The sequence below is a fragment of the Bos mutus genome, chromosome 13 (assembly GCF_027580195.1).
Source record: "Bos mutus isolate GX-2022 chromosome 13, NWIPB_WYAK_1.1, whole genome shotgun sequence".
In the NCBI taxonomy this organism is placed as follows: domain Eukaryota; kingdom Metazoa; phylum Chordata; class Mammalia; order Artiodactyla; family Bovidae; genus Bos; species Bos mutus.
This window is the reverse complement of record NC_091629.1, coordinates 25,019,586-25,042,850: the sequence shown is the minus strand read 5'-3', so window position 1 is coordinate 25,042,850 and position 23,265 is coordinate 25,019,586. Positions and strand designations below refer to the sequence as shown.

Here is a 23,265-nt window from a genome sequence, read left to right as displayed (position 1 = left end):
GAAGGATAGGAAGGAATGAGCTGGATGAAGATTGGGGGTGGGGAACACGTGTGGGAAGCTCGGGAGATGGAAAGAAGCTGTGGCGGCCAGAGTGCAGGGCAGCATGGAGAGTGTGGCATCGGGTGGACTTGCCCTTGAGCAGAGGAAAGGCTGTGGAGTAGTGGTAAAGGGTTGGGTTTTATTTTCAGTGCTACTGATTTGGTTTATTCTGTTATCCTATTGACTGCAGCGTGGAGAGGGGACCACGGAGAGGAAGCAGGGAGGCAGGGACCCCTGGGTGGGGATAGGGGCTCAATGCCTGGCAGGGTGGTGGAGGACCCAACACCCTAGAGGCGGGCTGGGAAGCAGCTGGGAGGACTCAGGATGGGGATTGGGGTTCAGCTCGAGCGGCTGCAGGAAGAGCAGAAGGTGAGGGGAGAAGCCTCCGGACTCTCCCTGGAGCCGGCAGCGGACCATGAGATCTGAGACTGCAGAGCAGGAGGGACCCCCTCCACAGAGGGGTGACGTTTCATTCCTGATAACCCAAGGGTCAGGCTGCCTCTTTCGTGTCCGCATGAGATTTGATGGCTTACACGTTGTGGTCACTGCCCCGTGATTGTGTATTAGAGGCTGTTTGTCTCATTTAGTGCATTCAAGAAAATATTGAGCTAAATATTTGTGCTCCCTGCAGGGCACATAATGGTGCTGAGACCACCTAGGGGTCTGTGAGGTGGGCAGTGTCTCTAATGGAGGAGACAGATCATTCCATCAGAATTGAGCCCGGGGTTGCACCAGGAAATCGAGCGCAGTGTGACACAGTCTGTGACCAGGAGGAAGAGGATGGTGGGCTGCAGAGTGGAGGCCCTGACCTGGCCTGGGGGCTGGGGAGGTTTCAGAGGCCCTCTGAGCAGTTGTTGTTGGAGTAAATGTTTAACAAAGCCCTTGGAACTGGCACACTCGAGGAAGGCACTGGAGAACTCCACAGCAAGGCTGTGTCACTCATGAGAACGGTAGTGCTTGTGTGGATTAAGGATCCTGGTGTCGTTACCTGCTGGCACGCAGGTAAACTTGTGAGTTATCGGGAACTTGCACTGCTCTGTGCTCCCTGTGATTTTCAGACAAGAAAGGGAATGTGAACTTGGCCGTTCCTATGATCTTTCCAACATCTTAGGGACATTGTTTCAAAGAACCAGTGCAGATTTTTCCATGAAAGGGGCTATGTAGTTACCAGAGGAAAACAGCTCTTTAGATTCATCGGTGTGAATGTTAACTTTATAGAATGCAGACATGGCAGTGGGTATATGTTCTCACATATTCACAGACTTAGGACCCCAAAGCTGATAGGACTCTGTTATAGATTGAATAGCAACATGTTTTTTTTTTTTTCCCCCTTGAGTAATCTTGTCGAATTATAAGAATGCCCAAAGAGCTGACACCTTGTCAGGACACTGCTGGAAGGGCACAAACAACCTTGTTTCCTGAGGAACCTGTGCAGAGGTGTGTTGACAGTGGGTGACTTTTCTGACCTGAGCCGAAAGGGACGCTGGCTGTATTGTTGGCTTGGCCCCTGCAGGGGCCAGGGTGGGGTGGGGGCAACATATTCCTGGGCTGAATTCCCTGCACGTTAAGTCAATCTACCTGCAGGCCTGGTTTATCAACACTAAACACATGGGAGACACACGGCTGGAATGATGCTAGGAACACAGGACCCACTGTGTCCATGTGGGGGCCGGATGGGTCAAGTAGAAACGGAGGGATGCGGTGACCAGTGGCCCGGGTGGATATGGGCAGGTTGGGAGGGCCTGATGTGGTAGCTGGAGGGAGGGAGGAGAGACTGGGCCGTGGGGCACTCCTGGCAGAGTTAGACTCATCCTTCTGTATGTGTGCTAAGTCACTCGGTTGTGTCTGACTCTGCGACCCCATGGACTGTGTAGCCTGCCAGGCTCCTCTGCCCATGGGATTCTCCAGGCAAGAATGCTGGGGTGGGTTGCCATTTCCTACTCTAGGGGATCTTCCTGACCCAAGGATTGACCTGAGTCTCTTAATGTCTCCTGCATTGGCGGGTGGGTTCTTTACCTCTAGTGCCACCTGGAAGCCTCCTGGTCTGGGTCTAAACCATCTCACCTTTTACTTCCCCACCCCAACTGGAAATCATCTTGTCCCTCCCAGGACCCTCACTAACTCCTGGCCTTCCAGCTGCTGTATAGCAGTTGTGACCTTGGCTGTGACCTTGAGGTCTGGGGGTTGGGGAGGGGACATGCCCCAGGTCACCTCAGAGCTCCCCTTAAGTGGAGAAAGAAGTGGACGGAAATGTACTTTACTGCATTGTTTTGTCTTATAAGGAGACATGACTGGTTTTTGCATTCCTTTGTTTCTGAAAAGATTGTTCATGAATGCTGATGATCATGTAAGTTTATGGTTGTAAATGGGAACTTTTTCTTTTCAGACAATGTGGATGCCAGTGATCTTAAGCAGTTTTTTGAGACCAACTATTCTCAGATATATTTCATCTTCTATGAAAATTTTATAACACTGGAAAATAGTTTGAAATTAAAAGGTAAGAATTTCTACAAATTTTTTTTTTGATATACAAAGTTCTGTTTTTTTTTTTTAATAAAAATACAGGAAGTTCTTGGAGGTTGTGTGTGTCACGTGCTACAAGTTACATGCCTTTAAGCTTCCTCTCTTTCCAAACACTTAGCAGAGCTGTGAACTCACAGCGGTTGCGTCTTTCCCTTGAACTTTCTCTCGTACAGACGTTAACTGAACAACAAACAGCCAAGGGGAAAATAGAAAGACAAGAGATCCACGGAAGGGGACTTCCCCTGGTTGCCCCAGTGGCTAAGACTCTGCACTCCCAATGCTGGGGGCCTGGATTTGATCCCTGCTCGGGAAGCGACTTAGCAGCAGCAACAGGGAACCAGAACGCACATGCTGCAACTAAGACTCTGCACATACACACAAATATATATCTATAAAAATAGAAGGAAAACCACAGAAAGTGTGAGTTCCATTCCAGAGGTTGGTGGGGGGCGTTGCGGTGGGCTGAGACAGGGTCACATGGAAAGAAGAGGCCATAGAGAGGAGCATGGAGGCCACACAGCTGCCACTTAGGCCCTTCAGGGGATACTGCTCCAGCCTCTGTTACGTCAGGGCACACGTGGACCTGGGCCCAGAATGCCAGCACCTATTCTTTTTAAATGAATTTCTTAGCTTTTCCCCCTCGTGATTTATAAATTGGTACACATCTTGAACTTAAATTTTTTTTCTGCCAAATTGGTAGATATCTCAAATATGGAATGATGTGATTTTTATCTTGCCTCCTAGCTCTGTTCCACTTCATAGTAGTGTGATAATATATTCAATTAAAATAGCAAAGAAAAAAAATTAAAACCTGGTATCTAAGAAAACAACATTACAATCTACAAACCTCATTTTTTAATAGGCCCTTCCTCCATCCCTGTTCTCCTTTTCCTCCCTCTATCCTTTAGGAAAATTTGGTGGTTCAAGACTATCAGTCAGTTTGTGCTGCGTAACAAATTGCACAACAAACCATCCCAACACTGAGTGCCTTCAAATAACCACTAGTCATTTAATTTGTGATTTTTCTGAATCTGTTGGGCAGTTCCTCTGGTTTGGGTTGGCTCCTGCCTCTGACTGGCTAGTGGCGAGTAGCCTCATTCACACATGTCCTGATTGTGAAGCTGCTGCCCAGGGTGCCTTAATGGTCCTTCACCTGGGCCCTCTTGCCCAGCTGGCAGGGTTCCTTGGGCTCCTGCACTTGTGGCCTCAGGCTCCATGACCTGCTGGCGAGTACGGCTTTTTGAGCTCACCTCACGTCTGCTGTCGTCACCATGGTTGGAGCAGGTCACGTGACCTCTCGGATTCTGGGGCTGGAGAGAAATAGACCCTTCTTGATGGGGAGAAGACTCGGCCACTCTGTTGCCTTGTATCTCCTGCAGAGTCACGACGAAGGACCGATGAAAAGAGGGAGAGGCTTTACAGTTTCTTGCTTTTAGTACAGTCTGTGTGTTGACTGGAGCCCAGGGGAGGAAGTTACCAAAACAAAAGAAGAAAGGAAAATGCTTGCTAGGAATAACAAAATCATCTTGTGATCCCTTCAGCCCTCCAGTTATTCAGCCAAACCTGCGTTGTTGGTTCTGCCTTCAAAACGTATCCAGAATCGCCAGCCTCTCCCCCCGGCTTCTCCTCCTGACCTCTCCTCCTGGCCTCCTCCCGTTGTCCTCACCTGGGTTACCACAGCCAGCTCAAAACTGGCCTCCCTGCCACACCGTCCACGCGACCCCACCCCACCCCACCCCACCCCCGCCAAAGTCTCTGGGAAAGACCAGCTGGAGGGTTGCTTTGGTACCCTCTGTGTCTGTCGGTCATGAGCTCCACGCTGCAGACCCTCCAGTGGCCTCCTGGTCCCCTCACGCCCTGCCTGCCCACCCGCCTCACCCCCATGACTCTTCCCCTCGCTCCAGACACAAGGACCTCCTCGTTGTATCCTCCCCATGCAGACCCGCTCCCCCACGGGGACCCTGCACTGTCCAGTCCCTCCACCTGAAACATAGCCACCCCCCCATTTCCATACCCCGGGTCTCCCTGTGGCTGCTCCCTCACCTCTTTGAGGTCTTTGCTCAGGTATCCCCTTATCAGCAGGGTATCCCCAACTTCCCTAGTCAACCCCAAACTGCCCTTTGGGGCATTCCCATCTGCTTCTTGGTTTCCTCACTCATTTCTGGAGAGCCTTCTCCTGCCGGAATGTAAGCCTCCCCAGGGCAGGGGTTTACACCTGTGAACTCATGGGCCCTCAGATCCCAGAAGAATCCCTGACACGGAGGCCATCCTCGGAGTTTGTTGAGTGAATGAGTGACAGCCACTTCACAGAGCTGTGGGGGTTCAGATCCAGGGTCAGGAATGTAATTTTAACCTAATTTTTAATATCTTAAAATTGGCACATTGTCATAATAATGAATTCTTTTTTTATCTATTCCAGGGAATAATAAGTCACAAAGGGAGGAGCTGGACTCCATTCTCTTTCTTTTTGAAGTAAGTTTTTATTAATTCATTTAGCTTTTAAGATTCTCGTCAAAAACAAGGTATTTTAGATCTTTAATGTTACTTGAAGACAAGTAAAAATGATGGGCATGTGTATCCTTTTACAAACAAGATGCTAAGAATGTTCTTGTGATTTTTTTTTTCCCCTTGTGGGAGAATTTTTCCTCTGTGGGGATCTAGATGGGAAGTTATTAGATGGAAATGTTTGTACATTTTAAACATCGATATTGCCAAATTGCTCTTCAAAAAGGTCGTATAAATCTATATGTAAACTTCCACGTAAGTCTTCTGTAAATTTCCCCAACCAACTCTGCAGATAATTTTTTTCTTTTTAATATATACGAATTGACATGTAAAAACTCGCAGTTTTTCACATATATTTCCCTGACTGCTTTTGAGGTTGCCACCTATGTGTCTCTGTGTTCACGAGTGTTGATCATATGTTCTGTCCAAAGGTGGAACAATGGCTGTGGCTTTTGATCTATTAAGAGTAAAGTCTTTCTTGTCTAGATGTATTAGACAAGTGATCAGATTACTGATGCCTTGAGAACTACACTGGAACCAGATTATAGGTTCTGAACGTTAATTGTTGGTTGTCTAGAAATGATTCATGCTTTGAAAAGACATGTGCTGAGCTTGGTGGGAGACCAGCTCCGTGACTGCTGAGGAAAGTCGTATATGTGTTTGCTGCAGAGCTGGCTGAAGGGGTGGCTGGGGGGGAAGGCTGTCTGGGTTCGTGAAATAAAACAGATGCAGAAACCTCCAGCCTGGTACGGGTTCGCGGCTGGCAATCCGTCACTGGTCACCCATCTCTTCTGAGGGCCATGCTCCTTCCTCAGAGTCCCAGACATTGATTCAGGGCATGTTTTGTGGTGTTTCTCTGTGTTTCTTGTGGTTACCCTGCTGTGAATGAAGCTGGCGCAGAGGAGCTGTTTTTAACAGGAGCTTTAATTATGTCTGTCATTTAAACAGGTTTCTACTGACCATTGCCGGTTGAACTCTTCTGTTAGTTTATATTATTTATGTAGAAGGTTAATGCATTTGCTAAAGAACCCACCACACATAGGTAAAGCATGAGGATAAAGCTCACAGGCTTGCCACACCCACCATCGCCACCTGCCCCGCACCCCCACCCTGCCACTAAGTTTAAGGTCCAGAAACTGCAGTGTACCTCCTCCCTGACCGCATCCCCGCTCTGGTTTGATCTCCTTGCAGATTACTTTATGATTATTCAGATTTTTTGTAAAAAAATTCTGATTTGGTTAATTGCTTATTTTTCTAAGAATTCAAAAAATTTGGTCCTATCCCCAGTTTTAAAACTTATGGCCCAGTCCTTCCTTTAAGGTTCATAATCCCTTCAGTTTTATCTGCTTTGGATTAATCTTCATTATCTCCAAACTGTTGCTTATTATTAGGGGAAGTAGTTGCATTGTTAAGGTTGGTGCAAAAATAATTGCGGTTTTGAACCCAGAGTTTTAAATCATTATAACTAGGTTCAAACACATCCTTATTAATCAAAATAGGAACCATTACAGTCAACACATTTTTGCCAACAAGCGACAAGTTTGTTTATTCTTGTAGCATAAAAATCTGTGCTTCAGGATTCAACACGCTCTTGGGAAGCATTTTCTGCATCCTGCTGGTTATGGAAGTGTTGTCCCTGCAAAAAATTGTTGAGATGCTTGAAGAAGTGGTGGTTGGTTGGTGAGAGGTCAGGTGAATATGGCAAAACTTTGTAGCCCAATTCGTTCAACTTCTGAAGCGTTGGGCGTTGTCGTGGTGAAGAATTTGGCCCTTTCTGTGGACCGTTGCCCATTACAGGCCTTGCAGTTTTCAGCACATCGCATCGATTTGCTGAGTATACTTCTCAGATGTAATGGTTTCACCGGGATTCAGAAAGCTGTAGTGGATCAGACCACCCAACAGTGACCGTGACCCCTTTTTTGGTGCAATTTTGGCTTTGGGGAGAGCCTTGGAGCTTCTTTTCCATCCAGCTGCTGAGGTGGTTATCAGTTGTTGTTGTATAAAATTCACTGTCACAATCTGATTGAGAAATTGTTCATTGCTGTTGCACAGAATGAGAGATGATGATGCTTCAAAATGACAGTTTTTTTTTGATTTGTGGTCAGCTCATGAGGCACCCATTTATTGAGCTTTTTCACCATTTCAGTTTGCTTCAAATACCAAGTGACCATAGAACAGTCGATGTTGAGTTCCTGGGCATCTTCTCGTATAGTTGTACCAGGATCAGCTTCCATGATGGCTTTCAGTTGGTCCTTGTCAACTTCCAATGGCTGGCCACTATGTTCTTCATCTTCAAGGCTCTTGTCTCCTTTGCAAAACTTCTTGAATCAGCACTGTCCTGTACATCCATTAGCAGTTCCTGGGCCAGTTACGTTGTTGATGTTGCCAGTTGTCTCCATAGCTTTACCAATTTTGAACTCACTGCACCGTATCCTGGAACTTAACCCAGAGATCAAACCCACGCTGCTTGCACTGGAAGCTCGGAGTCTTAACCAGTGGACCACCAGAGAAGTCCCTCTGTGTGTTTTTGCTTTTTTTTTTTCCTTTTCATGTTTTAACTTCTTTTGGTTTGGTATTCCTATGTGGCTGGTTTCATTTGATTGTCTCTTGATCCTTGTTCATTATTAGACATCTTTTACTTTCTGAAACAGAAGATTTGACACTGTATCTGATCATTCTCCTATCTGAAGTCTGTCTTTGGTTGTCAAAAGCTATTGGTTATTTCTTCAATCTCTCAGAGTAGCTTCTTCTCTTGTACATTTTGTGATACCACTTGGAGATCAAAACTCATGGGATGCATATTTAATTTGTTTGAATCCTTTTTTTTTTTCCTCAAAGGGTTTGTTTTTGCTTTTGCTTGGGGTCTGAGAGTGTGCTTGTTTGGAGTCCCTTTGGCTCCACTTGAGGGTCCTGGTTCCTTACTGGCATCCTAGGCTCAGTTTCTCACACCCACGTTGAGGTGGGCTTGAGATCTAGAACTTGAAGATGTCCTTGGGTCCTCCTTGGATTTGGCATTTGCTCCCCTCCTGCTTCCTCTCTGGCTGTGTTTTAAGTCCTTGCTGGTTTCCCTGTGTCCCTGAAGTGTGGAAATGACAGTTAACTTTTGCTGTCACTGTCCCACAACAGGAAAGCCCATCAGAGCCTGTAGCCTTGTACCCCTTTGGGGTGGGGGGCTGGTTTCAACACTTCCTCCTTGTGCTCAGAAAGTTTAGATTAAGGAAGGTGTTACTCCCCATACATTACCATCTGTAGGGGGTTTGTTGCTCATGTAAGAGAACAAATATATCTTATTCACAGCTTCATAAAACCTTCATCTGGTGCCATAAACATGAGTGAAAAATGAACCTGCACCACTTCTGTTTTTGTTTATGTTGTCTCTGTCTCCATCCTCAGAAGGTGGGTTATAATTTGCATGGTTTGTTCTGAGGGTTGTGTCACTTTGTCGCCACCGTCTACAAATTAGTGCCACTTAAAAAGAGGTGGTTTATGAGGATTTGAAGGTAAATACTTATCAAGGTATAAATAATTGGGAAAGGCTTCCTTCAGAAGAAGTGGAATTATTAAGACGTGTTAAATTGCAGAAGGGCTACTGTGTAAAGATTGTCAATAAATAAGAAATAGATTGGAAAAAAGCACGGAGGTAAGGGAGTTAAGAAGGCAAGAAAGAGGAGCCTGTTAGGGGAGCTACTGCTTGCTCTGTAAGTCAGGGCTGTCTAGACGGAAACCTTTGAGGAAGGAAGCAGTCATTTTTTTCAATGTAGTGAACCACCAACCACATCACCCTGCTTGATGAAGCAATGGTGTCAGTCCAGGCTGAGTCTCCTTTAGGCAGCCGGCGGACTGTTACATCTGCCTTTGTGTTCAGTGGAGGACGGTACCCCTCAGAAGCTGACCTCAGCCACCCCTGCCCTTAGTTTCAAACTTCTGTACCACTTGGAGTTTCTCTTGTTGCTGGTTCACAGGGACGTTTTTCACAACTAATTGAGGTTATGACTCCTTAGTTTTACTCTTCTTCTAAAAACATATTTCATGGCACTTCCCTGGTAGTCCAGCGTTTAGGAATCTGCCCACCAAGGCAGGGGACACAGGTTCAATTCCTGGTCTGAGAGGGTCTCACATGTGGTGGAGTAACTAAGCCCATGGCCATGAATATTGAAGCCTGAATGCCTAGAGCCAGTGCTCTGCAACAACAGAGGTCACAGCAATGCAAAGCCCAAGCACTGCAACCAGAGTAGCCCACGTGCAGCAACACAGACCCAGTGCAGCCAAAAAAAAAAAAAAATCATCTATCATTGCTGTGTGTTTCAAACGGGCGTGTGGAGTTGATGGTGTGGGGCCCCATGCCATGAGTCTCCATTGTGCCATCCTGTTTAATCCTTTCAGGAAATTGGAGGTAGATACAGTCTTTTCAGTTTTTTATGGATGGAAGGATGAGGGCTTCATTGTGTCAGGTGACTTGCCCAAGGTTGCATATCTGTCCAGTGGTAGATAGAGGCTGAACCTCTGGTCTCACTCTGGAACCCATTCCTGAACTCAGCACCAGGCTGTGCACCACTTAGGAGTCTCAATGATCAAGCTGTGCTCCAAGGGCTGTGATACCAGCATACGCCTATTCTTGTGCAGGCCATTCATTCATTAGATGTGTTTATCGCATATCTACTATGTGTCAGGTGCCCTTCTAGATGCTGGAGGTACAGCAGTGAGATGGACAGAATCCCCTGCCCTTATGGAGCATGTGTTACATTTCGTGGTAAACTGAAGAGTCCCTGGTGAGAACGGGTACATCAGAGCGCCAGTAACCACCTTCTGAGTCAGGAAATTCTGAACGGCCCTTCTCAGAAGTGACGGTGGCCCTTGAGGTGGCTACCTACATAGGTCAAAGGAGGGTTGATGTGGGAATGTCAGGCACCTGGTGAATGGCTTTCAAGGTCAAATAACTGACTTGACTTTGAGATCCTTCTGGATTCAGCAGTTGAGAGGTTTTTAACCCTTCCTGGAATCTGTTTTAATCAGGTGTGGGAAGACTCACAGACCTGAAGATGATTGGCATGAAGGCAGAGGTTGTTACAGTACGTACAGTGCCAGAAGCAGGAGGTGTGGGATGTCAGGTGGGCCCTGAAGAGAAGCTCCAAGGTGACGAGAGCAGGAGAGAGAGGAATGGAGGTGGCTTCTGTGGGAAGGAAAGGGCCAGGCAAGGTCATGAGCAGGCAGAGCAGATTTAGGGTCAGATAATTTGAATCCTGTCAGTGGGCTGTGGGCCATGGGGGTGGTCCCTGGCTGTCCAGGACCTGGTCCCCAGGTGATCTGGGCAGGAGATTGTGTCCCAGGCAGTGAGAACCCAGTAACGGAGGTGGCCGTGTGCGGATTTGGGCTTGACTGGTTTGCATATCGAAGGTGCGCTGGCAGGTACTATCCAGGAATCCGCTAACCCTGGGGAGGGTGGTCTCTGCCAGCCCAGCAGGGCTCCAGGCGTCAGAGCACCAGGAATCGAGAAAACGAGAAGCCACAGTTGTTAAAGAGATGCGTTTCTAGCTATCTGCCACGCTATACATTATCCTTCCTTTAGCAGAGAGACAGGGTGTCTGGATTGTTTGACAGCAAGGTGTTTCCCCAGCCTCCCACTCCCCAATTAAAATGCACATCTGCAGAAGAGGTTTCATATCAAACTTACCTGTATTTTGGCCTCAGATGCTACTTATTCATTTGTTTTTCCAATATCACACAGTTAGCAATCACAGATCTACAGGACATTTGATTCCTGGATCTGTTAGTTTTGAATTTATCCAGCTTACCCCAGGAGACTAAATAAACCCTGTGTTTGTCCTCCCCAGAGACTGAATGGGGTCTTTACCTCCTGTGAAGTGTTGTCGGAGCTGGTCTCACACTCGGGATCCCTGGGTCTCCTGTGCAGGCTCCCGTCTGGCTTGGCTGTCGGGGCCACTCTGTGAAAGTGCTGTCACCCCCCTGGGCTTGTCACCTGCCACCCTGCTTCCCACCACCTGCCCCCTCCCCCCGCCGCGCCTCCCCACCCAGGCCTCTTTCTGCACAGCTTCCCTCCTGCCTCTTGGTTTACAGAGTTCTCTTTTCAGGGCCTGTCCATTATGCGTCTCTTCATCTGGCCCATTTTTCAGGCTCTGTTCAGACCCACCCGTTTCTCCTGGCATCTGCAGCTGAAGGTGCCCACTGTCCTCTGTGAGCTCCTAGAATGCACTCCGGCTTGTCCCAGCTGGTTGTTCCTAGTTTTCCCTGAAGGTGGCCCTCTCTTAGCTTCCTAACCAGACAGGAAGCTCCTGGGCTGGCCCTGCTGCCATGAGAGAGCATCCTTTGGGCCCCCACAGCGCCTCGCACTTGATAATATTTGTTGTTGGATTAAAGCCTCTTAAATTCTCCATTTATCTCCCTTGGGATCATGTGGTATTTTTATGCTAAAAAAGTATTTTCTTTCCTCACTTGAAACTCCCTGGACAAAAGAGATAGGAGAAAGGTAGCAGAAGGGCCGGCGAGGTTTGGATCCGGCTTTGGTACAGCGAGCCGCGTGGCCTTGACCAAGGCCCTGAGCCTTCCTTTGTCTTAGAGCCTATGCCTCTGTGGCAGGGGTGGGACCAGCTGAGTTCTGGGGGCACCTCAGTTCTACCAGCCGAGGGTTGCACAAAGTAGTTCTGACCGAAGTCTCCAAACGAGACATCTTCAAAATAAGAAGTTTGCAGAGAAGTCTTTTTTTAGCCTGAAATTTAGCTTCATGCTTCTATTTAGTTTTAATATTTAATCCGTTTACCTCTGGTTAGCCTTTGAGTCTCTAAACATCCCTGTTGCTTTCTTCTCTGGAGCAGCCCTGTTCACCAGAACTTTCTGGGATGATGGGACTGTTCCATATGCAGTTAGGCCACCACTGGGCCACTTTGTGCTTGGAACGTGGCTAGCATGACTGAGCAACGTAAATTTTAATTGTACGTCATTTTATTTGATGTAAGTTTTAAACTTAGGTGGCCACACGGGTGTTAGTGGCTGCCAGTTGGACTGTGAGGCTATGGCGTGTTCCCGTACAGCCTGGCCGCCTCGTCTGGGAGACTTGTTTCTTCTTCCTCAGGCACCTGGTCAAGTCCTCAGCCTGTGACCCTTCCCTGTCCTCGTGGGGAGCAGACTTCACCACAGGTTTAGGGTTTTGCTGGAAGGAGGCTTTGGCTGAAGGGAACATGCCCCTGCCTCTTGGTTGGGGAAGTGGCCTTCTACAGATGCAGAGTTGAAAAGTCAGAAAACAATTTCCTTCTTCTCTTTTCGTGCTTATGTTAAGATGAAATGAACATTCTAAATCAGGGGCTGTCAAACGAGGTCAGATTTCATCTGCCCCCTTCTGTCCATCCCCCTGATAAAGAAAGCAGCGTCAGTGTCCTTCCTCCCAGGGTGCTGCCTGGTGTCCTCCCCACCCCTATGTTGGTGGGGGGTTCTGGTGGGAGAAGCCTGGACCTCAGAGCCAGTGGTGAGTCGCCTGGAGAGCACGGATGACCAGAGGCTTCTTCAGAGGCTGACAGAAGAGCAGGGTGTTACTGGGGCCCGTAGGTTTTGTTTTTCCTTTGCTAACGAGGATGACTTTGATGTGGACATCAGCCTCCTCCTTGGCATCTGTGGGGGTGATGCTGGCTCGAAGGGGCCCTTCCTGGGCAGCCTTGCTGGGCACACTGGTGTCTGGGAGTCATAATGACCAGCTGGGAGCCAGGACCCTAGTGGGCTTTCTCTCTTTACTCTAATGGAATTCAGTCTGGGCTCTCTTGTTTTTCAGTGTTCCATGGGAGCTTATATCGATAGTGGGTTTAGCCTCAAATTCTTTTCCTCAAAATAGGGGGAAAGGACTTTCAGTAGGCTTCCAGATGATAATAAGTCAGCTGGACCAATGCAGAGCCCCAGGCTGTGCGGGAGAAGAGGAGACGATGGGCTGGTTTTCGCTCTGTCCAGTTGCTTTCCCTGTGCCGGTTCAGTATTGACTGTATTTACCATACATGCATTTATTTATATATTTTCACACTTAATAGTCCCGTTCTACCTCAGATATTAATAATGAAGACTTGCCTGAAGTGAAACTAGAATCATGGCTATAATAGGATTATAAGCCATTCTGACACGTTTGCCCCCTCTCCACCTCTCTCCCTCACCCCCACCATTCTTCTTTTGGTGGATCTGTGTATCCTTTATAACTCTTTGAAAATGAAGACCAGTTTGAAGCTCCTGCAGAGGTTCGGGGGAAGTGCTTAGGCTGAATCACGACCAGGTCTGTGCATTCAGGGCAGGTGATCGGTAGGATTAAGTCACGGGCCTTTGTCTCTTCTGAACAGAAAACACAGAGCAAGGCCACAGAATTGTATTTTCACAGTTAATGAATTTCCACAGCCCCTGGTCTCCTCCGCTTTATTTGTCATTATTTATTCCAGACTGTCCACCATACAGCAGCCCTCCTGGGCGGCTCCCCACTCCACACCGAGGGTATCTCACACTGTTAGTGCTTTTTATTTCTTTTTCCTGTAAGGACCAGTTTCCTGCTATTGAGTGGAGAATGGACAAGAAGAATAAAATGAACACGAAAAGCAGATTCTTCTTAATTCCTTGAAATCTAAGTTCTTGTTGAGGATTTCAAATATTTGGATGCTTCTATGGATTTTTTTTTTGTTTTTTTTTTTCTCTTAAAAGACTGGTTCCAACTTTGAGTGCAGCTCCTTGGTCACTGCCATAATTCTAAATGACTGATTGCAGTTGAGAAAAGTCAGGGTCCCCAGAGAACAGAGCCAGCAGAAATTCCTCTCCACCCTGCAACCCATCCTGAGTTCTAGTCGGCCAGCGGAGTCAATGCCCCGGATTATCATGACCAGGGTACTGGGTCATTGTTATGACACTGGTGTTTATTGTAACACCAGTTACAATGGTATGTATATTCACTTATTTATTTATTTCAGACTTTAAACTTTTTATTTTGTATCGGGGTATAGCTGATTGACAATGTTGTGGTAGTTTCAGGTGAATAGCGAAGGTACTCAGCCATACGTATGCATGTCCACTCTCCTCTAAACCCACTCCCAGCCAGGCTGGCATATAACATTGAGTTGAGTTCTATGTGCTATACAATAGGTCCTTGGTGGTCATCCATCCTGATTATAGCAGTGTGTGCATGACCTTCCCAAACTCTCCAACCATCCCTTCCCCTCAGCAACCATAAGGGTATTATGTATATTTAAAGTAATCATCAGTTCAGTTCAGTCGCTCAGTCGTGTCCGACTCTTTGCGACCCCATGAATCGCAACACGCCAGGCCTCCCTGTCCATCACCAACTCCCAGAGTTAACTCAGACTCACGTCCATCGAGTCAGTGATGCCACCCAGCCATCTCATCCTCTGTAATCATAGAGACGTAGAATTGACCTGGTTTTCTTCGTAACGTTAGTCATGCTTGCTGTTTTTATTAATGTTGGGCCCTTGTTTGGGGGCAACTGCAGGTGGGCACATGCGTGTCACAACCATGTGTGATCTGCTCCCCAGCACCACTGAGACTTCCTCAAGCGGGGTTACAGGGGAGGCTGGGGTCCAGCTGTGCCCTTTCTCCGTGGTCTCAAGTGTCAGCAGGGGTCGTGAGTCAGCTCAGTGATCGCTCCCTAGCACCGGGCCCTGCACAAGATGTTGGGGAGATAACGCAACCCGGGGCCGGGTCTTCTGTTTCTGGAGCACGTATCTGCTTCTGATCATGAAATCTTTATGATCTCTGCAGACGGGAAGATGGAAGCAGGGTAAACATCTAATCGCTTCTAGAATTCTAATTGTGGTTATAATTCAGCAATCTTTTTACATATTACTAATAACAATTTGACTTAGATGACAGTGTCTGAGTTGAAAGGAGCCATTTTCACTGGACATTTTAACTTCTAAATTTAATACCAAGACTACAGTTTTCCTTATGCCTTGTGACTTCTAGGTGAGAAACTTGGGACTGACCCAACAGAATATACTAAATTACTCAGTTTACCTGGGAGGAAGGGGATACTGAAGCTGTTAGAGAAGCCTGCGGCCGTGTGAAATTACACTCCAGTGGCCCTCTGCCACAGCTGGGGTGCCGCGGCCTTCTCCCGTGGTGTGCACCATGGCCCTGGGTGGCTGACACCTCCAGGAGTGGGTCCACCGGAGGTAGCACCCACAGATGCTCCCAGGAACCCCACAAGGGCAGAGGGTAGAGTCTGCGTCAGGACCACATATAAGGAAACGTCACACTAAAACTCGAGCACGTTGTAGTCACTGTTAGAACAGCAGGAGATACACAAAGACCCTTTTCTCTCCCTTTAAACTGATTGGAATGCATAGGTGACCACAGTTTGGACGAGTTGGTTTCTTCATGTATCAGTTTAGGAGACAGTTGTACGTGCGTTTGCTGTCATCCGATGGTCATTTTTCTGTGGCGTGTTTTGCTTGGATGCAGTGTGGTGGCTGCTACACTGACACCCAGTGTGTGAGATGCTCGCCATGCAGGACAGGCTGAAAAGCCTGCTGGCATCAGCTGCTCCTGCAGACCTGGTGTTCCCTGGGTGAACTTGGCAGAGGAGCTCGCCGTGAGCTGACTGCGGTTCTGTGACACGTTCTAACTGTGTGGAAGCGGGTGTTTAAATGCGTTTAAATCCTTGTAGGTTCTAGGGGTACAGGAACCAGGTGCTAGCATCTCCTGGGGGAGTGGTTATTTCTCTGCCTGGAAACTCTCTGGATGTAAAAATTTTTTTTTCTTCTTGTTCTGTGAAAAATGGCACAGAAAAAACAAACAGCTGGTTGTGTTGGTATCAAACTTGAAGAGATCTGAAAAATGCAGTTTCTAGCCAGGAAATAGAAGCTTGAATTGAAGAAGAGGTGGCAAGTTTGGTTGTGACTGAGGTTTCCTGCGTCAGAACCTCGGGTGTAAAGAAGACTCCTCTTGGGGGTGTTCCAGCCAGTGGGTTACTCAGAGCAAAACCACATCTTGTGGGTCGAATTATGTGCTACTATGTCACTTTCTGTATTTCTTGTTGTTTGTCTTTGTGTGTTTGGAAACCAGTTCTGAGTGACTTGGTCTTTGGTAGAGAAATTTAACTTATTTATATTTATTATTTTTGTGTGTAATAATTAGCATTAACTTTTTTTCTTCTACTCTTGTTTTTTTGGGGAGAGGTTACTGACTCTTTATGCTTTGGGATTTGGGAGATATACTTTCGATTTTCTATCATTTCTATCATTGTTTAAATTTAAAAATTGCTATTAAAAATTTCTTTTTATTATCCCTGGTGGCTCAGACGGTAAGGAATCTGTCTGAGGTTCAGGAGGCCCAGGTTTGATCCCTGGATCAGGAAGGTCCCCTGGAGGAGGGCCTGGCAACCCACTCCAGTATTCTTACCTGGAGAATCCCATGGAGAGGAGCCTGGTGGATTGCAGTCCATGGGGTCGCAAAGAGTCGGACACAATTGGGCGACTGAGATAACTGACAACTGATCAAGACTAAAGCAGTGTTTGGCGTTACTTTTACTTTACCCCCATATATCTTTTGTCCATCTTACTTTTTAGCTATTTTAAGCACTTTTTATCCAGATTATTTTATTGTAATATTTTTAACATTTATTTCTCTTATGTTAATGGTTTTGAGGATTTGCTCTATTTTTATGCCCGTATTAATTCCAGTTATATAAATACAGATTGTTGTTCATGCTGTTTATGCACCTGCACCCTTGTTTTTGGATTATTTAAAACTAATCTCTGTATTTGCTGGAATATGAATCATTTAGTATGTTGAGGAGGGTGAGGTATGGGGCTGAAAAATTCCCAGCTCTAGAATACCTTTTTTTAGAAAAAAAACAAAAACTTCAGACAAATATAGCTGGCTCTATGCTTTTCAAATAATCTCTTTTTCTCAATACTCTGAATTTTGTTTGCTTTGCAAAAGAGCTATATTGTACTCTGTGTGTGTGTGTGTGTGTGTGTGTGTGTGTGTGCGTGTGTGTGTGTGTAGGAGTGCTAAGTCAATTCAGTCATGTTTGACTCTTTGTAACCCCATGGACTGTAGCCTGCCAAGCTCCTCTGTCCATGGGATTCTCCAGGCCAGAATACTGGAGTGGGTTGCAGAGCTCTCTCCTAGGGGTTCTTCCTGATCCAGGGATCAAACCTGCATCTCTTATGTCTTCTGCATTGGTGGCAGGTTCTTTACCACTAGTGCCACCTTCTCTAGCCATCTGTGTTACACGCCAGATTCACATGCAAGACCTGGCTTGCTGTGGGACATCTGTTCTTCTGTATGTCTCTGTTCTGCTGCCCCTTCTCAGAGTGGCCTGCTGTGAGCAGCTGACCATGCTGCCTTCTGGAGCTTAATATTTGCAGAAAGACCGAGGTCAACCTCAGTTTTGTTCCTTTGTGGATAATCCATTTGTTCTTCTCAGATTTTCTGTAGGACTTTTAACTGTATGTTGAATTTGCAGCTTTGAATGTGCTACGTCTGGACCCTTATCTCTCTGTTCAGCTTGATTAGTGCTAGGGAGGTCTCGGGATGCATGAGGTTATGTGGGAAGCTCTGTGGTGACTCTAGATTCATGCTTTCTGGGTTTTCATCTCCATGCAGTATTTTCTGATTTCAAACATTACCTGTGCATCTACTGTTTTTATTTATGCAGATCTTAAAAAAGACTCAGTGTCCTCGTGGGTCTCTTAAGACTGTGAGTGAAAATTGCTTTAAAAAGTACCCTATTCTTTCAGCAAATCTATTTCAGAAGGAAGAATCCATTTCTTTTGAGGATGGTCCCTCCTTTGCTGCATATTCTATGGATATCCTGCTTTCTCAGGAGGGGGCCACAACCCCTACTCCTCTTCACAGGTTCGTCTGTGCTTTAAGCAGTGATTCCTCTGAGTGTTTTGCTCGTAGATGGGATCCTTTACCCTTTCTGAGTTTTCATTGCTTAAAGAGATTTTCCCACATTTTTATATTGATCAATTTCTAAAATACAGGAGGGAGAAATCAGATTCCATCCTCTTTTTTTTTATGCATTCCCTATTTCCTTTAGATGTTTTTGCCTTGTGTTTTAAGTGTTTGGCAATATTTTTTTCTTTTTCTCATTAGCCAAGAAAAGTATTGCCTTTTGAGTGATAATCTAATCAAGTATTAAGATTTACTATAACACTGGGCAGGGGCTTCCCAGGCAGCCCTAGTGGTAAAGAACCCGACTGCCAATGCAGGAGATGTAAGAGAAGCAGGTTCTATTCCTGGGTCAGGAAGATCCCCTGGAGGAGGGCATAGCAACCCACTCCAGTATTCTTGCCTGGAGAATCCCATGGACAGAGGAACCCAGCAGGCTACAGTCCATGGGGTCGCACAGAGTGGGACACAACTGAAGTAACTTAGCATGCATGTACACACATAACGTTGGGAAAGCCAGTTCTATTCTCTTTGTCAAACGCCTGCTGTCAGGGTTCTGAGTTTCTGCGATGTCTGCGTATCAGCACCTACCTTAAACTTGGGCATTTCTTTGTATCTGTTGTATGTGCCTGCGTGCGTGCTAAATCACTCATAGGGGTCCTTAAGATGGCTCATAGGAGGTCTTCTCTCTAGGAATGCAGCAGCTGCTGGAGGAGTGGCTGGTGCCTGTCGTGTTGGGGAGGGATGTGGTGGAGAGGTGGTTGAGGTGAGCCCTTCTCAAGAGGTGATGTTTGAGTTGGGTCTTAAAGACGGAAAAGGCTGTAAGAAGACAGAGCTGTGCTTTCCTGGCTCAGTTAACAGCAGGGTGAGTGACTAGCTAGAAGGGTACATGGATAAGAAGAAAAGCATGACTTTTTAAACTCAAAATATAGGTACCTTATTTTTAAGATTCTGTTGTTCCTAATTTTAGCTCCATTTCTCTTAAATTTCAAAGTCCCAAATGTTGACACCCAAAATTCGATGAGACTATTTTGTCTGCACTGGATAGTCATTTTTAGTGAGAGATGAGCGGTGACCAGGCCCTGAGTGGTTGAACACGGCACTGTCTCCGTAGATCACCCTGGGACTCTCCAGGCCATCTGGCTCCTGCCCATGGGGTCCTGTTGAGACCAAAGCACGTGTGGCGTTCACAGGATATGTCCTATAAAGCCACCTGCTCTGTCTCTTCCTAAGTTTTCTGAACTCAAAAGGCCACGTGACTAAATAAGACTTCTGTTCCTCCACACTGAACTTTGTGTTTTCTGGTCAGTGTTTTCTTCACCTTGCACCCTGGGCCTCGCGGCTGGTTTCAGGGAGAGTGGTTCCCATGTTCTGTTTGTGTGCACAGAGCAGGTTTCACTGGTCATTGTTGACCGGTTAACTGGTCACGTTATTGCATCGGTGATTATGTGACATTTCCTCCTTCTTCACTGACCTCCTTTTCTAAGTGGAATCAAAATTGGGTGTGAATCTACTGGGATACATTGCAATCATCTAGGAATGATTTGAAAGAAAAAAAGGAGTTTCCCATACAAATTAAACGAAGATCAGCAGTTTTAAAGTACACGATAGCATCTTGTATAAACTGCAGCTTCCATTTCACATTATTCCTGGTCATGCAGTAGGTTCTGAAGAAAAAAGGGACTGTGGATAATCACTTAAAAGAATGACAGATTCCCCGAGGTGCCGATCAGTAGTAAGACCTAATTTCTATTTCGAGTGTGCTGTGTTGGATTACCATACAGATGCAGCTGAGCACCAAGCATTAACTACAGCCATGTGCCTTTCAGAAAAGTAATATTTATTCACGCTGTGTGGCTTTCCTGCATTTTTTAAAATTTTACTCTCCAGTGAAACTGCAAACAAGATGTCAATAGCTTCTGTGGCATCCACAGTCGTGGAGCTTAGAATATTGGCTGCAGCAGCAATGCCATGTTGTATTGGCCTCCACAGAGGTAGGCTTCATCTGGGGCTTTCAGAGGGACAGGCTTAGCCTTTAGGCACAGATAGTTGTGTGGGGCTTTGTTTTTATTGACCTCGTAGGCTTCAATGTATAAAAAATGACTCTTGCTATATTTGAGTGCAAAAAGCATCTCTGTGGGTGAGTTCAGCTTTGAGTTGTGTAATATTATGTCTGTTTGGGAATATTCTTAGTAGCTCAGATATTTGTGCATGGTATTTCTTATCCAAACCTTACTGAGTTGATTTTTGAGTATCTTTAAAGTCCATCCATTTTGGAAATCTGAAAACTTTTGTCTGGAAGTGGTGACGATGTCAGGCCTGACCTCGGAACAAGTTGGAGGCTACTTGTGGCCCACCAGCAGCATCCTAGCAGTCCTCGCCCACCGTTTTGCTGTAGTCGCTGTCTTTCTTTATATTTTGATGTATGGCAGAAGCCAACACAATATTGAAAGCAATTATCCTCCAATTAAAATTTAAAAACATAAAGGGGAAAAAATAAAGTTAACAGCAGCAGCAAAAATAAAGACATTTTTTTTCTTTGTTGCCTACTAAGAAAGGAAATCTAAATCAAGAAGAGCGATCTATCTGTATTTTGAAAGGTTGAAAAGCACAATTCAGTGCCAGATGGTTTCCCGACAACAGAGAGTTCTGAGGAGCCCGTGGGCATGTCACGCATTCGTCTTGTCTGAGATAAGCTCTACCCTGACTCTTGAGACTAATTTTCTCAGCATCTGCTGTATGAAATTTTTAGATTAAGTGGCAAGATGGGACCAGAAGAGAATCCTGGAGGGACTTCCCTGGTGGTCTAGTGGCTAAGACTCTGCACTTCCGGTGAAAGGAGCACGGGTTTGATCCCTGGTCAGGAATGTAGGTGGGATGCCAAATGCCCTTGGAGGAGAAAGCCTGACCCAAGAGGACACCCAGTTGCTGCTGTTCCCTCAGCTGGGGAGAGAGGACTAGATGGGAGGAGGAGACAATGCTGGGCTCCACTGCCTATGAAGCCTCAGCCAGCTGATGAGAAACAAAGCCAGCAGAAGTAGTAGGGTCATTTCTGTTAGGCCTTCAGCCTCTCGATACGATGAGAATATTCCAAGTAGTCACTGGAAGATGGCTGTAGCAGACAGACAGATGCACAGCTCATGTCCCCTCCAGCCTGGCTGCAAGGCTGCCATCCTCAGCTTCCAGCCACCACCACGCTCTTCCCATCATGTCCCCAGCCAGTGACCCACTGAGGTTGCAGTGAGGGGGCCTGGCCGTCCTCAGGCACCCGGGCTCCTCCAGCAGGCCATCTGCTCCCGGACTCCTGTGGGGCCATACACTCCGAGTAGGGGTCTGGGGCTCCTCTGTTTCCTCATTTCTCTTTCACAGAGGCTGCTCCCCAGTAAACCACTGGCACTCCTAACTGCATGCAGGGTCTGTTCCCCAGAGAACTCAGCCTACAGGGATCATTATTCATTTGTTATCAAACACATTGAACCTCGCCTCTGTAGATGGAATAGGAAGTGGCAGCCCACTCCAGTGTTCTTGCCTGGAGAATTCCACGGACAGAGGGACCTGGCAGGCTATGGTCCTTGGGGTCGCAAAAAGTCAGACATGACTGAGCACATGTACTGTAGTAAATTTTTCAGTAAAAGAGAAAGTATGAGTTAAAGAATCACAAAAGGCAACAGCACTATTTATAATTCCCAATGTATGGAAGCAACCTAAATGTCCACTGACAGATGGTGGGTAAAGAAGGTGTATATATACACACACACACACACACACACACACCCTCCCATCAAACACAGTGGAATACTACTCAGCCATAAAAAGAATGAACTTGGGGAACATTATGCTAAGTGAAATAAGTCAGACAAGGCACATACTGTGTGACATCACTTATATGTGAAATCTAAAAAATATAATAAGCTAGTGAATGAAAAAAGAAGCAGACTCATAGATATATTGAACAAATTAGTGGTTGCCAGTGGGGAAAGGGAAGAGGGCAGGTTGCAATATGGGAGTTGAGGTGAGGGGGAAGAGTTATTATGGGATTATGTGAAATCCTGTGTGTGAAACTTTTGAAAATTGTGGGGTACTATAGAATTTAATTAAATCAGAATCAGAAGAAGTAAAGGTTCTTTGTTATATCTACCAGGGATGGTGGGAGGAGAGAGGGTCATAACTACTATCCTAAAACTAATTTTTAGCTCTTAATTTCAAGAAATCCTTGCCGCCAGTTTCATTTCCTTATTCCACGGAGTAAGGTCTCACCCTCTTTGTTCATCTTTCTTCCCAGTTCTGTTTCTTGTCTGGAGACAGGTGATGCTTTTAATGGAAATGGGAAGTAGAAGGGGAAAAAGAGAAAACCTAGAGAATCTGGCATTTGACAGGTTATTTTTGTTCTATTTAAGCAATGGCTGTGATATAATTACAGTGATCCCTTCTGTTATTTTTTTCCCTTTTCTTTCTTTTACGGAGAATTAAAGTTGGGCTAGTAATCTCTTTAAAACATTCAGGGGAGGAAGCTTGCTTGGGGCAAGTGAAAGAGACTGTTTCATAGGGGTCCAAGATAAAGTGAAATTTATGCTATTGCAAAGTGTTTTTTTTTTTCCTTTTCTGAAATACATCTGTATAGAGATGCTGCATGCTTGCCTGCTCAGTCATGTCTGACTCTTTGCAACCCCAGGGACTGTAGCCCGCCAGGCTCCTCTGTCCAAGGCATTTCCCAGGCAAGAATATTGGAGCAGGTTGCCATTTCCTTCTCTAGGGGATCTTTCCGACCCAGAGATCCAACCGACATCACTTGCATCTCCTGCATCACAGATGGATTCTTTACCACTTGAGCTATCAGGGAAGCCCTCTATGTAGAGATATATAGATCTATAGCATGTACTATGGGCTGTCATGAAAATGTGTAACTTCATTCATTTGTTGTTTATTTTCTTTTTGCATCTTATTAATTTTCGTTGTTTTTTTTTTAATAGAAAATATTGCAGTTTCTACCTGAACGAATTTTCTTTCGATGGCATTACCAGAGTATAGGTAAGAACAATTACAAAAATTTTAATTAATGTGTATTTCTTCTAGTAAAATCGCCAATAAATGATTGTGGATTTGAATTTACATATATATATATATATATATATATATATATATATGTAGCATATTTTTACACCTCTCTGTACCTCTTGCCCACCATAATGAAGGCCTAGCACAGCCAAAAATAAATAAATATTAAAAAAAATACACTTTGGGCTTTAAAGGTATAGGCTCAATCAGTGAATGTTCACACATGGCCAAAATTTGTGCGGGGATTTTATA

General features: G+C 45.9%; 1 protein-coding gene across 13 annotated transcripts in view; it reads left to right on the top strand.

Annotated features, from left to right (window-relative positions):
* The window catches only part of RALGAPA2 (Ral GTPase activating protein catalytic subunit alpha 2), a 280,569-nt gene that overhangs the window by 24,217 nt on the left and 233,087 nt on the right, over window positions 1-23,265 (top strand). For all 13 annotated transcript variants that reach the window (XR_011466483.1, XR_011466481.1, XR_011466480.1 and 10 more), the window contains exons 2-4: window positions 2,426-2,536; window positions 4,982-5,034; window positions 22,929-22,986. Coding sequence is in view for 6 of the 13 variants with exons in the window: in XM_070381165.1 (XP_070237266.1) it covers window positions 2,426-2,536; window positions 4,982-5,034; window positions 22,929-22,986 (222 nt within the window). In the remaining 7 variants the exon portion in view is untranslated. The remainder of the gene's footprint in view (window positions 1-2,425; window positions 2,537-4,981; window positions 5,035-22,928; window positions 22,987-23,265) is intronic.